The 18,353-nt window shown below is 36.7% G+C and overlaps 1 protein-coding gene across 1 annotated transcript; it reads left to right on the plus strand.

The window, feature by feature from the left end:
- Nucleotides 1-11,991: 11,991 nt before the first annotated feature.
- On the plus strand, nt 11,992-17,704 carry LOC141440811 (basic juvenile hormone-suppressible protein 2-like). The gene is made up of 5 exons (XM_074105358.1): nt 11,992-12,108; nt 14,663-14,796; nt 14,884-15,717; nt 15,842-16,023; nt 16,462-17,704. The coding sequence occupies exons 1-5, from the start codon at nt 12,030-12,032 to the stop codon at nt 17,492-17,494; spliced, it is 2,262 nt and encodes a 753-aa protein (XP_073961459.1). The 5' UTR covers nt 11,992-12,029; the 3' UTR covers nt 17,495-17,704.
- Nucleotides 17,705-18,353: the final 649 nt, after the last annotated feature.

Here is an 18,353-nt window from a genome sequence, read left to right on the forward strand (position 1 = left end):
TAATATTTTTCCTAAATTTCTCAAAAGAAGTTAGGTACTATTTTTAAGTTCTTCAAACAAATGGTGGCAACCCTAATACATAATATGCATAAACATTGGAAGTTAAATAAGGCAAGCAAGAAATTGAAATTGAAAGAAGTTTTAAATGTTCACACATTTTAACAAATTGTTAATTTACTAGTTTACCTACAATTAATTCCCTTTAACCTATTAATGTAGGTACGCACCCTTTCATTGTTTGGGTTTTAATACACATTTCGCTGTATTATTTCAGATAACATGTGGTTTGTAGTTAATTAGCAAATGAAAACAGCCTTAATCCATGTAAATTGGTAATTGAGCTCAAAGGCCGTATTGTCTAACGTTTCTGACGGTCGCGATCGCAATCAAATGACAGTTTTTGTATGCAACGTCGTGGGAATTTCCTAAAATTACATCGAGGTTTTCATTAACGTTAAATTAAAACATCCATGCCAAATTTCATGACTCTAATCCCAGCGGTTGTTATTTCGAGATTTAATCTCTATCCCGTGGGAACATCGGGATAAAAAGTAGCCTGTGTTATTCCAGACGTCCAGCTACCTACTTACCAAATTTAATGACTCCAAGCCCAGCGGTTGTTATTTAGAGATTTTATCCCTATCCCGTGGGAATATCGGAGTATAAAGTATCCTATGTTTTAATACATGTTATTAACTAACTTTTTTCCAAATTTCATCTAAATCCGTCCAGCCGTTTCAGCGTAAAGAAGTAACAAACACACACAAACATACAAACAAACACACTCACTCACTCACAAACTCACTCACTCACTTTCACATTTATAATATAAGTAGGATAGTAGGATTAGTAGTAGGTATAGTCAGTTACCTGCTTATAGATCTAGTGAAAAATGTTTTTCATCCTATCAAGGTACCTAAAGGTAAACCAAAAATATGACTATTGTCAAGAGGGCGCTATTGTTCTTATTTATATGGCAAATAGTTCAGTATAGTCGGAACAATGCTTTCTTTTTTCTTTGGCGACCTAAAACCTGAGGAGGAACGACCTTCTTTCGTAATTCGCGTAATCGATGACTCCGATATACCTAGAAAGTTTATTATTAACTAAATTACTGCTTATTTTTACCAGACTACAATGACATCTTGACTTGTCTACAACGTCCCAGATGTTAATTTGAAAAGGTTTTGTAGCGAATATAATAGATTTTATTCCCCAAGCGTTTTTTTTTTCAAGTAGTTTATTATAAACATTATTTAAAATGATCCGTTGTTGACTACGAATCGTTTTGGGCATTTTTTGTTAGTGTTCAAAGAAACCGCCACATAGTGACACGGACAATCATTAAAATAATTGCTAGTGTTAAAATATTAGTTCCAATGAAATTCCGCAACATGGCGAATAGATATATATTTCTGGTCAGGCTTTAAATACGAACTTTTCCGACAAAATACATTATTCATTACTTCTGTACAAAAACAGTGATAATAAAAAATCACAAAAGGTTTACGAACACTGTTTCTTATGCATAATTATCTACAAATCTGCAACTGGAGTTCTCCGAACGGAGTATTCTCCGTTGCGGCTTGCCGTAACATTATGCTGAGTGGGGTCCACTTTATACTATTCGATGTTATTTTAATTTTTTCCCATCTACTTAATGTATTTTTATGTCTTTCGAATATATATAAATAAATTCTCTCTCTCTCTCTCTCTCTCTCTTTCATATTATTCCACATCAAAGTAGCTTACCTACTACATTTTTGCTTTGCTTCTCGGTTATCCACCTTGAACTTTATTAACATACAAAGTCCACTCTTTTCCAAGTTAAACAATACGTTTGTCATACTGCACCGGCCAACTATCACAAACACCATATACCATACCAATTGCTAGGTTGGCTGGTTTGGCGACCACGCACGCCGCAGTCGTGTTTGTTGTTTATTCCTTTTTTTTTTTTTCTGATTATAGACAAAAGGGTATAGGAGTAACCTATGCCTGCATGGTAACCTCATATTATGTTATAAATGTTTAGTGTTTTATTTTATGCCTTTTTTTTCTCTTTTTTAAACAGAATATTGTGTCGGTCTTCACTTTAGTAAAATTGGTTTTATTTTAATGTTTGATAAACATGGTGATGGTCCCAAAGGAAGAACAGCGCCGTTCTCAATACCGGTATTTTTTGCTGATTTGGGACCATCTTGTGACATAGGTACAAGTTTTTTTTTTAAATTTAATATCTTTTTGTTATCCTACGCTACTTTGTCACAAATAAATGATTTCTATTTCTATTTATTTTCTAACGCTTTTCGAACTCTGCGAATTTATTATCAAATTATTATCTCGTCCTTCGTCCACAAATAGTTCGTTTATCACTATCCCGTGGAAAATACACAAATTTCTGATATGAAATGTATTCTATTTGCTATTCCATTTATAATTTCTGTGTTTATAATTTGATCAAAATACATTCAGTAATTTTTGCGCAAAATAGTAACAAGCATCCGTACTCACAAACATTCGCGTGTATACTTGTAATATCAGAAGAATTTTGACCTGAACACCTTATAATGTACTCCTTCTGGCAGAATTTGGAGCTGGAAGATTAAGACGTATGACCATAGCTCATTCGGTCGTGCAGCTTTATAAAAAAAAAATACTTACAGACTTCTTGTCGACTTTACTACTGTCTAGATGACTATCAACATACTCATTCATACCTACTAAATTTCGAGTCAGTCTGATCACTAGAAATGAGTAAGACTTATAAAAAAAATACGACGCTAAAGAGGAGCTAGCCAAAAAAATTTGCCAAGCCAATCGTTCAGAGCTTCTAATTTTCACCCGAATACATACAAAACAAAGCAAAGTTAAAAAAATATTATGACTTTAAAACTGATAGATATGTAAAAAGTAAACCAATACGTCGCAAAACATCTGTATCAGGTAAATATGCTGATAAAGAAGTGAGCGGTTTGGGAATAAATAATCTCATCGCGTCGAGAAAACTTCCACTTACCTATGTATAAAAATATTTGAACAAAAAACAACTTTTAAAAACTCAAATAAATATGGATCATTGCAAGTGGTTTTTTACGAAATATGTAGGTATCTTTACTCATATGGTTTTTAAAAAGACGTCGAAATATAAAAAAGTTTTTCATATTTCATTTAATTATCACAGCTACAATTTTTTTTTACTGACTATACATTTCGTTCACTATACCTAATTGTATTTGACTCGAAGCTACAATATTAGATAGTTTCAAGTTGATTCCATAAGCCGTTAAAGAGTTCCCTCCTGCGGCACCATGTACGATCCTGATCGGACTACCAAAATTTCCTAAACAGATTATTATATTGTCACCGAATTTACATAAAGGTATCAAATTTTAGCGTAATCGGATGACAGAAAGTGGACGGAAATTGGTTAGCAAATTTCCAAAATACAAATTCGTGGATGTTATTAGTTATCCACGTACCTATCTATCGGTGACAAATTGACAATACAACGAAACTATAATTACGATATAAAATTATATTACGAAATTACATTACGAACGTTGCAAATTTTGATTGTTATAGATAAAACATTAGCTGTTGCCCGCGACTCCGACCGCGTAGAATTCGTTTATCTTTATCCCGCGAAAACTATTAAATTGTTCGGGATAAAAATGCTCCCACATCCTTCCCCGGGACTCAAACTATCTGATACCGAATTTCGTCTTAATCGGATCAGCGGTTTAGACGTGAAAAGGTAACAAACAACCAAACAAACAGACTTATGAACCTTCACATTTATAATATTAAGTAGTGGGATATTGTATCATTTAAGTGTTTTAGTATCTAACCCGAAAACTGAAAGAGATACTTACTAATAATGAATAGTAATTTATGTTAAAAAACTGAACCGAGTTAGCCTATAAATTGGCAGAAATAAATAACCAACGAATAAACATGGATTAAGGTTAATTGGAATCTTAAATCGAGACGAATTGCTTTCCTTTGCCAACAAAAAGGATACTCGAGATAGAATAATACTAAAATAGGTACGTTTTTCTGCATTCTCCACTGCATTTTAATATTTTATATCCTTTTAGCTTTAGTAATGCAATCCGTATAACTAAATTGTACCAGTCATTCTAAATAAATCAACATTTATTTATTTGGAAAAAAAGTTAATGAAAACGCGTTGAAACACAAATTAGGCTGATTACTTCGTAGATAATACGAGTGTATGCATTACGACCGTATGAAATTTAGTATTTTATGGTAAGCGCCGGAGGAATACAGAATTGATTCAATTTTCAAATTTACCCGTGGGTGTATACTTGTTCCTGTTACGCTCTCGGGACTGTCATATGGCATAAATGTACGGCGGCAAAAACAATTCTCTTTTTTAAAATCGTTAAATATTCGTGATGGCTATGTATTTAGATAAATTGTTTTTGAGCCACTAGTTTGTATTTTTAGGATTCCGTGCCCGAAGGGTTTCAAATGGAACCATGTTACTCGCGCTTCGCTGTCCTCGCTCCCTCCCTCGGTACGCGGGTCCAGCTCGCACTTGACAAGTAGTAATATTTTTTATTTTAATAGTTTTGCTAATGCTCAGATTGGATTGGCCGGACGGAAATACACTAGGAGCATAAATAACAGACAATGTTTAGGTAAAGTATATGTATGGTTTTAGCAAATTGTCATTTGAAGTTATCTTAAATAGCTGACACTACAGGTATCCCGAAGGAATAGGTAGGTAAGTAGCTCCTTCCCATCTGGTACACTACACATATCCTAAATGAGGAATTAAATATAAAAAAATCTGCAATCAAAAAAGGATTTGAATTTAATCAGAAAAATGTTTGCACTATTTTTAGAGTAACAAAGCCGAATTTTTACGTCGATTTGTAACATAATGAAACATGGGTCACCATCACCATTACACGCCAGAATCATAAAATCATCAAAACCGTAGACACAATCAGGGTGTTTGCCCCCAATAATAGCTATAGCTGTAAACTCGGATGGAAAAGTGATGGCTTCCGTCCTGTGGAATGCAAAAAATGGAATTTTGCTTATATATTAAACTCATAAAAGGTCCAGCAAGGTAAAGGGAGAATACTACTACGCTGATCTGTTAGGTAAGCTTCATCAATGTATTCAGCAAAAAAACCGGCCAAGAGCGTGTCGGACACGCCCGAAATAGGGCTCCGTAGCAATTACGAAAAAATTGAGAAATATTTTTCTAAGGATTTCATATTTTGTAGGTACGGAATATTCCAAGTTTAGGTATATTTTATACCTTAGGCTACTACTTACTTTTAAACTACTAACAATTCTCAAGAAAACTTAACCGTTATAGTTTTCCTTGTAAGTTTGATATACTTACTATCATCCCGAATTTTTCCAAATTTTTCACCCACCGGTTTAGATTTTAGAGGGGGGGGGGAAGGCTCGATTTTAATGAAAATTTGCACTTTAAAGTTGAACATTTTGCAAACAAATCACTGAATCGAAAAATCGTTTTAGCAATCCCCTAATGGTTACAAAAGATCTATCCAACGATACCCCACACTACAAGGTTGGATGAGAAAAAAAACACCCCCACTTTACGTGTATGGGAGTTTAAATTTTTATTTTTTATTGTACCATTTTGTCGGCATAGTTTACATATATATTCATACAAAATTACAGCTTTCTAGCATTGATAGTCCCTGAGCAAAGCCGCGGACGGACGGATGGACAGACAGACAGACAGACAGACATAGCGAAACTAAAGGGGTTCCATGGTTCCATTTTTGCCATTTTGGCTACGGAATCCTAAAAACGACCAAAAAAGGTTAAGCAAAAAAAAACTACTAGGCTTCGGACAGTTGTGTATGTTATTACAGCCTTTCACTTATTCCCTAAGCTTAAAACTTTTTGGGAGGACATAAATTTGACTCAATTAAATGATGAAGTTATGACCACTGTAGAGGAGTATTTTGCAGGTCTCAAGAAAAGTCAGTTTATAGAAGGCATTACAGCTTTAGAACAAAGGTGAAATAAGCAATAGGAGACTGCGAGTAAATCGAAAAATAAAATATTTTTTTCTGCATAAGATTAAGTATTTTATTATTAAGCTAGTTACTTAAATACAATCCCGCCAACGTACCTGAATAATATAGTAATACACTATATGACGAATCCTCGTGGAAAAATGTCTCCCTAGACTTAGCGGCCAAATTTTTTCTATTTTAAATTGATGAATTCATCGAGCCATCTTAGCTTGAAAAAGTAACAAAAACATACACGCACGCTCGCACACACAAGCAAGCAATCACAAACTTTTACATTAATAATTCATAATATTAGTAGGATAAAGTCGTGACACCGAAACAAACGAGATACATAAAATAATAGGTACTTTTAATTTTAGATCCTGTTTACCTGTCAAACAGATGAAATTTCTTTTGTTTTTTGTTCACTGCTCAATTTTTCAGTTCCAAAATGGACCAAACACATTTTTTGACAAATACTGAGTATTTCGCTGATTCAATGGTAGCCAACGGAACCCTAGTAACTTAGCCGGGTTCGTGACGTCAATAAGACTATTTTAGTACAACACAATAAAATTGTAGTAGTCTGTCCATGACAGAACAGTGAGGGACTCCCACATTTTATTTCGGTTGTTATTTGCTTTTAGCTGATGTACGTTCACAAGATTTGGGATACTTGTGTTCGATAATCAAAGAAAGATTTCGTGAAATCTGGCTCCTATTTAAATATTTAAAGACAAAATATTGGATAAAATGCTGTCTCGCATGTTTACTGTTGATTAATTGTTTGCTTGCGGTATTTTCAGCAGCAACATCTTAATCGCATGGTAACAATATTTCAAAATATAAACATGCTGATAGCAGCGATTGACCTCGCGGTCAAGGAGTATATTGACCAGCGGATCGGACGACAATATTTTTCTTTTAAATAATGATAAAAAGTCATCTAATAAATTAGAATTTAACTTATCGGATCACCAAATATAAGTAGTTCAAATATGAAACTAATTTTTTATACTAACTAGAATAATAAACTGTAGGTAGGTATACCGTAAGCTGCAGGCTAGTAAACTGTCACTATTGTACTGTTTTTGTCAAACTTTAAACCTAAAATTGCTAAAAGTGGCTTTGAAGCGGTAACGTTTCGTGTGCTCTGCCTACCCCATTTGGGAATACGAGTAGGTACAGGCGTGATGTTTGTGATGTGTGTCGAATAATAAAAAAACCTTTTTTAAGTTTTTTTTACTGTACTATTTGCATACCAATTTTTATTAAATCTAACTGTTCGTCTGTCAAGACCCTTTTTCTCAAGAATGCGTGGAAATATCAAGCTGAAATAAAGCTCAATAACTCAGGTCCTCTACCCTTTGGCGCAATGAAAAAATCAAACGTCTAAGTTACTTAACGAAATCAAAAATATTAAAGCCATTAAGTTTTTCCACATAAATTGGCGGGTTATCAAATTGTTCTAGAAACTTGAAATTTGGTGTAGTGGTAGCTCTTTTAGCACAAGTTATAAAAAAGTCTGAAAAAAATATTAAGCTAACCTAAGGCTACTACAAACCTACAAACTACCTGCAAACTTGGACAGAACTGGCGGTGCGCAAGTTCTACTTACGTTTGTCCGGTTTTTCACTGACTTCAAAAAATGGAGGAGGTTATCAATTTGGTTGTATTTTTTACGTTTGTTACCTTAGAACTCTGTCATTTATGAACCGATTTGATTTTTTTTTCGTTTGTTTGTTCCTCCAATTAGGTCCCATAACAACTAAATCAGGATCTCAAGATTGGACCCTAAGGAAATCGAGGGAACTCTCCAAATATTGTAGGGACACCCACCTATGGTAATTTGGATATATTAGTAGTAATTTGTGCATTTGCTCTTGAAAATCATCATTTGGTCAATGAAACTGATGATCAAGACCACAGTTGACCACCGGAGATACTCAATAACAAGTATTTCAAGGGTTCAATTTTAATTACTCTAACACAACTGTATTAAGTAATTTATGTTCTTCGTAATGCATAATGGTGACATAGAACGGGTAAAGAAATAATGAACGTCTCTGCATTGTAAAAAAAGCAATCTTTCGTAAAAGGTGACGAACAGTTTACATTAAACTATTGTATCTTAGATTATTATTAATATTTTATTTTTTACATAAAACTGACCGTGATTGACCCCATCTCACTTGATGTTAAGTACAGATGAGGCCAAAGGTGTATCTCACTGGTTCAGTAACAGCCTATTCAATCTAAAAAGAGTGAATTGAACAGACTATATCTCGCTTGTTGAAAACAAAAATGACACTAAACAAAAAATGCCAATTTAGTTTATCCGCCACTAGCGGACCCGGCAGACGTTGTCCTGCCCGAAAAAACACTACATTAAAATTATGATAACATACCAAACAAACTGCGCCATCTAGCGGGTCCAATTTATTTGAATACGTTCTTTAATTTCAGGGGAGAGTTTACTCAGTTTACCGTATCAACGGGATAACCATTAAATGTTTGACAGTTACGAAACCCATGAACATTTTGTATGGAAAAATGTTTTTTCTTTTATTTTATTTTTCGTGAATTTTCCAATGTTTTAATATATTCCTGATAAAGATAAATCCAAAAATACAAAAATCATAAAAATTGGTCCAGCCGTTCTTGAGTTATCATAGTTGAGTTCGGTCTGGTAGTTCCAACTGAAATTTTCGGGATTTTACAAAATTCACATGGAAATTTCCAAAATTTATAATATTGTGGTCTTCATTGAGGTTGTTTAGTGAACAACTACAAAATTCAAGACTCTAAACCCAGTGCTGAAATTTCAAGATTTTTTCCTATCCCGTGGGAATATCGGGATAAAAAGTAGCCTTTTATTTAATTATTTATTTATGTGTTATCCAGACGTCCAGCTACCTACATACCAAATTTCATGGCTCTAAGCCCAGCTATTGTTATTTCGAGATTTTATCCCTATCCCGTGGGAATATCGGAATAAATAAAAATTGGTCAAGTGCGAGTCGGGCTCGTACATGAAGGGTTCCGTAAACATTTCAGTAAAAGTTTTTCTTAAAATTCTTCTAACATATGTTTTTTTTTGCTGACTGTTGTTTCTGCCCCGGTTACCAAAGTACTCGTCAAAACGACTAACGAGTCCAAACTCGATGCGGTCGTGTCGTTTATCAGTGTTTCTATGGTCACCCGCTAGCTTTATAACAATAATGCATTGTCATCGGATATATACATGCGTTTAAAATTTCAGCTCAATCGGTTGAAGATATTCACTTCAAATTTGAGTTGAAAGATTCCACCCGAGCAAACATTTACATTACCTACACTGGAAATAATTATAATGCTTGTAATAAGTTTTTGTTACAAAAATATTTTTTAATACAAGCTTTTTTTGGCGAATGTACTTTTTATTGACTGTACTTGCCTCCTCTAAACTACATATCTGTACCAATTTTCAAGTCGGTACTATTAGCTATTGAGGAGTTCCCTCCTGCAGAGACGATCCTAGCAGGACCTTCAAGATGTCACTACCAGATTATTGAAATGTCACCAAATTCACATAAGTATGCCAAATTTCAAGTCGATCGGACCACTGGAAGTGGGTCAAATTTAGTTTCCAAGATTTGACCCAAACAAACAATAAATAAATAAACAAATAGGGCAAGCTAAAGAAAAGCTAAAAATATCGCCGTAAGCACTTGTGCAAGTATTTCGAATAAAAAACAATTTGAATTCTCATCCTCTTTGATTCTGGCTGTTTGCTTCTGAATCCATTGCCCTAAAAGCGCCGCGTGAGAATATCGAGATAAAAAGAGACCTATGTGTTATTCCAGAGGTCCAGCTACCCACATTACCAAATTTCATGGCTCAAAGCCCAGCGGTTGTTATTTTGAGATTTTATCCCTATCCCGTGGAAATATCGGGATAAAAAGTATCCTATCTCCGTCTCCTGGTTCTAAGCTAATCGGTTCAGCCGATCTTGAGTTATAAATAGTGTAACTAACACGACTTTTTTATTTATATAGATATACAAACAATCTGGCGAGACGCACGCAATGCAAAGACACCTTAACTTTATATTTACGTTAGTTGCCGAAAGATGGCGGTAGTGTCACTTTGTACTAATTGCCCGAACTAAATCAGCACAAAACCAAGCACGGAGCGGAGATGTTGTGAGGGTGAATGAAAAAGTGACACTTTTCGTGTATTGACGATTTTGCCGTCAATTGTTATTTTTTAAACGGGAATATTGTTTATTTTAAAACGACACATTTTGTATAGTGCCCCTCTTTGAGTAACATTTTTTCGAAATAAACCATAAAATTAAACCATGAACAGACAAATTTTTGTCAGTTTTGAAATAAGAATGGTTAATTAAAGTTTTATAACGTTACTCGTAAAATGTACTTTTTTGTTTGAATATAGTCATTTTATTGAAAAAGTAGAAGACAATTGTGATAAAATTTTGAAAATGAAAAATGACTCTTTTATCAAAATGACACTTTTCGAAGTTTAAAGTATCTATCTCAAAAATATGCAGAACTGTTAAAAAGAAAAATGACACTATACTGAACTTTTTTTTCAACTCATCATTTTGTTACAGCCACACATTTTTATTTCCAAGTAACTGTAAAATTGGAAGACAACTAACTAATATTATATAGTTTGAATGTTTAAAAGTGATTAATAAATACTCTAGTTAGTTACACATCGTAAAAGGCCATTCAAAAGTTTAGATCGCCATACTGAAAGTAGCACTTTTTGTATTGTGTCATTTTTGTTTTCAACAAGCGACCTAGTGCCATCTACGAAGACGCGTGATTTTGTCAAAATTAGACATTAATGATATTCGAATAAGAACCACGGCAAGCGTCATCGTGAATGTCTCTACTTATACAAAAAAACATGTAAATATTTTTTTACCGCTTTGAAGTCGGTTCCTCAACACGAGCCAGCAGGAGTGATTGAAGTCCAATAATATAGTATGTAGGTGAAGTAAAAAACCATAGGTCCACTCCTGTTGGCTCTTGCTGCGGCACCGACTTCAAAGTGGTAGATAATAATTTTCATGGTTTTTTGAAGTCGGTTCAATTATTTGTTATAAATTATAAAAAAAATCTATTCTATTCTATTCTATGTCTTACCCGTTTGACATGGATAGCTTGTAGTTTCCTTCTCAAACGCCTGATTAATATTTCGAGCGGTAATGAGCTGCGTTAGCAGCATATGGAAACTGTATGCGAAAGAACTGAGGAAACAATTTATTGAAAATATCTATCCACTTTTTAATGACGACCGGATGGCCAAGTGGTTAGAGAACCTGACTACGACGCTTCGAAGAAGTCCCGGGTTCGATTCCCGGTTGGGGCAGATATTTGTATGAACAATACGAATGGACTTTGTTCTCGGGTCTTGGATGTTTAATAGGTATTTAAGTATGTAATTATCTACATAAGTATTTTTATCCATTGCCTAGTACCCATAGTATAAGCTTTGCTTAGTTTGGGACTAGGTCAATTATTATTGGTGTCAAGTGTCCCATGATATTTATTATTATTATTAATTTTGAATTAAGGTAGAAAAAGACGGTGAGTGTAATTGCTATAAACGTAAACGCAACAGATAACTGGCCTGGCCTAGATGCTGATTAAACTCCCATTTCCTTGGCGATTGGAATTCACAACAATGTAATCTCAAGTTAGTACTTAAATGTATCTACCAGAGTTTACATGCACCGATGCTTTCTTATTTACCTGTCTCGTTGGTAGTAGGGCAGCAATGTAAAGCTCCACTATTTTGTAACTTATTCATAGTTAATAACAACTACAAGGGGTCAAGGGGCATACTGTTAACGTCCTTAGCTAGGCAATTATCTTGAAAAAACAAGGTTGTCAACAGTTTTAGATATCTCAGCTAGTAGTATAAATAGGGGCTAAGTCGTACTTGAAAGCACAGTTGAGCTCCCACTGGGTCGGCTGCACGATGAAGGCTACAGCTTTATTGATTCTCGGCCTAGCCGCAATGGCTACGGCACGGCCTGAAGTCGATGATCACACCATCGGTAAGATATTTAAAATAATAAATCTGTAGAAATTCGGTGGTACATTGGGGATATTTGAGAAAAACTGTTACAATGGTAAATATTTATAAGCGCAATAGAACCCAAAACAATGATTTTTAAAATTGTCTGTTTGTCAATGGTTTGTCAGTTTGTTTGTTTATGCGTTTGCTCGCGCTAATCCCAGGAAGGGCTTAACCGACGTGAATGTGGTTTTCATTGATGTACCTACATGTTTTCTCGGATTAACGAATCGGTTCACAAGTAAAAAACCGGCCAAGAGCGTGTCGGAAACACCCAAAATAGAGTTCCGTAGCCATTACAAAAAAATATGTAATATTTTTCTAAGAATTTCGTAGTTTATACGAAATCTTCCAAGTTTAGGTATATTTTATACCTTAGGCTGCTTATTACTCTTAAACTACTAATAATTCTCAAGCAAACTTAGCCGTTATAGTTTTTCTTGCAAGTTTGATAAACTTACTACCATTCTGATTTTTTTCATAATTTTCCACCCACCGGTTTAGATTTAAGATGGGTGGGACGCTCGATTTTAATGAAAATTTTCACTTTAAAGTTGAATATTTTGCAAACAGATCACTGAATCGAAAAATCGTTTTAGCAAGCCCCTAATGGTTTTAACAGACCTATCCAACGATACCCCACACTACAAGTTTAGATGAGGAAAAAAAATCACCCCCACTTTACGTCTATGGGAGGTACACGAAAAAAAAAATTTTTGAAATTTTTATTGTACCATTTTGTCGGCATAGTTTACATACATATTCCTGCAAAATTACAGCTTTCTAGCATTGATAGTCCCTGAGCAAAGCCGCGGACGGACGGACAGACAGACAGACAGACAGACAGACCGAGACAAACAGAGACAGACAGACAGACATGGCGAAACTATAAGGGTTCCGTTTTTGCCATTTTGGCTCCGGATCCCTAAAAAGATACGTCAATATCTTAGATGAATATTGGTCTCGACGTCGAGCAAGCGCGCGAGACCAATCATTCATCTAAGGTCAATATAAATAATTTCAAACAACACTTTTGACACAATTACTGTTAGTTTAACGTTGGTCGGCCTCCCACTAGGTGGCCGGGCGACATTTCGAGAGTTATAGGCAACCGGTGGATGCAAGTGGCGAGTTGTCGTTCATTGTGGTGTTCTAAGGGAGGCCTTTGTTCAACAGTGGACGTCCTGCTGATGTCTGGCTGATGATACTGTTAGTTTAGGTACCCGAAGCTATATAACCTTTTTGTGAATACAAAAGTAAAAAAAAATAACCGACATAGCTGGGATGGGAACATATGCCAGTGGAAGTGACAATGGGCGGGCCACATCGCTCGAAGAACAGAATGATAACCGTTGGAGAGAAAAGTCTACGAGTGGCGACCACGAACCGAGGATGAGGCGTTCTCACCAGGTGGACTGACGACATTGTGAAAATTGCGGAAAACCGGTGGATGCAAGTGGCGAGTTGTCGTTCATTGTGGCGTTTAAAGGTGGAGGCATTTTTGTTCAGCAGTGGAAGTCTTCCGGCGGATGATGCTCACATTACTATGGTAAAGCATATCCAATAGAGTTCAGCTTAGGTTGGAGGGTGCTTGTTAAGGGCGCTGCGTGCCTGGTACTCTTGGTCCTCTTAAAAGAGATTTTCGGCGAATACAGGGATAACACAGGGCATCTCCATGAAGTAGAAAAAACTAGCATCGGTACCCCGATTTTGTGTTCAGACGGTGCTTTATTCAGGCACCGTAAAAGACCTGAGTGTCACCATAGCCACGACTCTCTCATTGATTTAAGAGTTCATTCTACACAAAATATACGCACGCGCTGTCTCCGTCCCTTTTGGAATAACCTGAACTGCTTCTTCGGCCACTCTGCTCTCGTTGTGATTGATTGACCGCACTGACAACTCAACACAAGACAGCCACTTTACGCACATCCCACAGATCAAATCGAATTTGGCCCTACATTTAGGTGGCCTGGTGCCAAGAGTGGAGGCTTCTGTCCGTAAGGCCATGGTTTCTCTGACCACGGCCGAATGTTTTGTGCAGGAATGTTTCTCTGAAATGTCACCGGCAGCGGGTAGGCACCGTTAATTCGTGTGGTGCGACGCACATTCAGATGCCGGTCGCGTGTGACGGACCTGAGAAACCAGGGCCTTAGTTATAATAGGTAACAATAAAGCCGTTAAAAAGCTACCAACCCCTCATGCGAAAGCAAAATGAGATAAAAAGTCGCAGAAAAGCTAATCGCTAGATAATCGGGAAAAAGTCCACAATCAAAGGTATTTTATTAGGTACCTATGAATAAGAAGTAAACATTTTAATGGCATGTATCTTTTGTAAGCTGCTAGGCAGTCAAAATAATAACTGACTGAGATAAATCTAAGTCCACGCGGTCGAAGTCGCGGGCACAGCTAGCTAGTTCATAATATTTCGATAAAAACAATACATATCTTTGTTACTACTTGTATTTACATATATCCAGGACATCGTCAAAGTAAGTAAGTAAGTCAGTATAATAATCCTGTTTTGTTTACAGTCTCAACGGACATTAAGCAAAGGCAAACTTTAATCCTGAAGTTGCTGAACCACGTCATGGAACCCTGCATGTACAAAGACATCGTAGACATTGGTAAAAACTTCAAGATTGAAGAGAATGTTGATTTATATACCGTAAGGATATTTCAATGTACTTTATAAAAATGACAATTTTTTTGCCAACAATAGCAAGGTTTAATTATATTTCATTTCTTTCTACAGAAATCTGACGTTGTTAAACGTTTCCTCAATCTGCTCAAGATTGGCGTGCTGCCTCGTGGTGAAGTGTTTACTATCCACATTGACCGCCAACTCGATGAAGTTGTTACCATGTTCCACATGCTGCACTACGCTAAGGACTTTACCACCTTCATCAAAACTGCTTGCTGGATGCGTTTGCACATGAACGAGGGTATGTTCGTCTATGCTCTTACCGTTGCCTGCAGACACCGTGAGGATTGCAGAGGAATCATCCTACCTCCTCCTTATGAAATATACCCGTACTACTTCGTGCGCGCCGATGTCATCCAAAAAGCATACATGCTTAAGATGAAGAAGGGGCTCCTTGACCACAAACTGTGCGATTTCTATGGCATCAAGAAAACCGACAAGGATGTTTTCATAATCGACGAGAACGTCTTTGACAAGCGTGTTTACCTCAACCATGAAGACAAACTCAGATACTTCACTGAAGATATTGACCTAAACACCTACTATTTCTATTTCCACGCTGACTATCCGTTCTGGATGAGGGATACTATTTTCGACAAGTTCAAGGTCAGACGTTGCGAACTGACTCTGTATATATACCAACAGATTCTGGCCAGATATTACTTGGAGAGACTGTCCAACGGATTGGGAGAAATCAAAACTTTGTCCTGGAACAAGCCAATCAGGAAGGGATACTGGCCTTGGTTAAAACTGCACAATGGTATCCAGCTGCCCAACAGATTCAACAACTACGTCGTTGTTCGCGACGATAATATCAACGCTGTTCGTTTAGCCGAGACCTATGAAATGATCATCAAGGAAGCCATCGTAAAGGGATACATTGAAGTAAGTTTCCAGCTTATTTGCATAAATTTAATAATTCAATAGCAAATTAATTAAAGTAATTATTCCGAATCTGTACAATATATTGTAAAAAGTTACTATTCGTATTGCTTTTATTTATGAACAGATCAATGGAATGAGGCTGGAGCTGACAAAGACTGACGACATTGAAACTCTTGGAAAACTAATCTACGGCAAGATTGAGAAGCGTGATATGAGTACTACGACTACTACCGAAACTGAGGCTTACCGTTACCTGCTCATCATCATGAAAGCAGTCCTTGGACTCAACACTCTGGATTCCGACAAGTAAGTTTACCTTGAATTTACTAGTTGATACTTTAACGAAATAAAAAATGTGAAATTCAATACTTTATGAAGCCGTGGTGGCGGCGTAGTGGTTTGACCTATCGCCTCTCAAGCAGAGGGTCGTGGGTTCAAATCCCGGCTCGCACCTCTGAGTTTTTCGAAATTCATGTGCGGAATTACATTTGATTTTTACCACGAGCTTTGCGGTGAAGGAAAACATCGTGAGAAAACCTGCACAAACCTGCGAAGCAATTCAACGGTGCGTGTGAAGTTCCCAATCCGCACTGGGCCCGCGTGGGAACTTATGGCCCAAGCCCTCTTGTTCTGAGAGGAGGCCTCTGCCCTGCAGTGGGATGTATATAGGCTGGAATGATGATGATGATCAATACTTTATGATTCTGATTTTCATTGTTGCTGATGCAATTTTTTTGTTTACAGATATTTCGTTGTGCCTCATGTATTGGACAACTACCAGACTGCTCTCCGCGACCCAGTATTCTACATGCTCCAGAAACGCCTTGTCAACTTAGTAGCCCTGTTCAAGAAGCGTCTGCCGTGCTACACGAAGGAGGAACTTCTGTTCCCCGGTGTTAAAATTGACAACGTTGTTGTAGACAAACTTGTCACCTACTTTGATGATTACTTGATGGACATGACCAACGCTGTCATCTTAAATGAGGAAGAAATCAAGAAGACCAAGTCTGACATGACGTTCCTGGTTCGCAAGCGTCGCCTGAATCACCAGCCTTTCAAAGTAACGCTTGATGTTATTTCTGATAAAGCAGTCGACTGCGTTATTAGGATCTTTTTGGGACCTAAGGAAGACCACTTAAACAGACTGATTGACATCAACCATAACCGTCTGAACTTTGTCGAACTTGATTCTTTCTTACACAAACTGAAAAGTGGAAAGAATACCATCGTCAGAACTTCAACTGACATGCACAACTTGGTCCGTGACCGTATCATGACCCGCGACTTGTGGAAGAAGGTGGACACGATTACTGATATTCGTGATTTGTTCATTAAGGACCTGAGGAATTATATGACTGGTTTCCCGACGAGACTGCTATTGCCTAGGGGTAAAGTGGGAGGTATGAAGATGATGATTTATTGTATTGTTACCCCCTTGAGACTAGTTGAGAACATTGACATGAATCTGTTGGACACCAACCGCAAAGACCTCACAATGGACTTCAGGTCAACCACTTTGCTCGACAAAATGCCTCTTGGCTTCCCCTTAGATCGTCATATTGACGTGACTAAGTTCTTCACGCCCAACATGAAATTCGTTGACGTTACGATCTTCCACAAAAAAATGGTCTGTGATATGAAGACCCGCTGGAACAAGTACGTTCTGAAGCACTACGATATGGTTGACTGGACTGAGAAGTACGATATGGATATGCCCCTTGGCGACACCGACATCAACACCAGCGTTCATCGCGATGTAAACCTAGTCGATCTGTAGAGATTTTAGTTGGAAGATAAGGTAAACGTCCGAGTGCCCGACACATTAATACTTGCTAATGACATAAAATTAAAGATACCAACTATTGGGACAGTGACGACCACTCGTACGTTTATCTTAGTGTTAATGAAAGACAGCATAATTTAATGACACGATGACAAAAGCAAATGAAAATACTTGACTAAAAAATAAATTGCAATCTTTATAAAAGTTTCTTTTTATTCACCCAGACACCATCGTTTTAGAAAGTTATATAATTTTGTAGTTAGATGAGTAACTTACTATTTTAAAATTAACGTGATCAAGTTTGGCATTGTTTTAAATAAAGCTGAATGTAATCAAATCTACAGGATGCTGAGATACTTAAAATTATAATTACTCTTAGGGGCTGTTCCGCCATCCATTGATTAGCGTTAACCGACGGTTAAATGTGATGCCATCTCCGTCTATTCGAACAAAACAAATAGAGACGGCATCACACCTAACCGCCAGTTAACACTAATCAATGGATGGTGAAACAGCTCCTTAATGAACTAAAATAATTTCTTTGCTCACCCTCACCCGCGACCTTTATGATAGCTAAGTTTAAGCAAAATATGCGTGTTCATGCAGTTACTGTAAGAACAGACACAAATCACACAAACCCATCTATCACCAGTACTGACACGTTTCGAACTCAACCAGAGCTCATCTTCAGAGCAAAACAACCGTACACCATGCTATCAGAAGTTAGACTAACAAACCACAACAATCGTTTTAATTAGTCCCTGTAACTCCCTTAGTACCCACCTATATTTTTGTCTTTTACCTAGATTTTTTATTTATTTACTGTCAAGGCGTGTTTTATTAACTGCTATTG

The sequence above is a fragment of the Choristoneura fumiferana genome, chromosome 23 (assembly GCF_025370935.1).
Source record: "Choristoneura fumiferana chromosome 23, NRCan_CFum_1, whole genome shotgun sequence".
NCBI lineage: Eukaryota > Metazoa > Arthropoda > Insecta > Lepidoptera > Tortricidae > Choristoneura > Choristoneura fumiferana.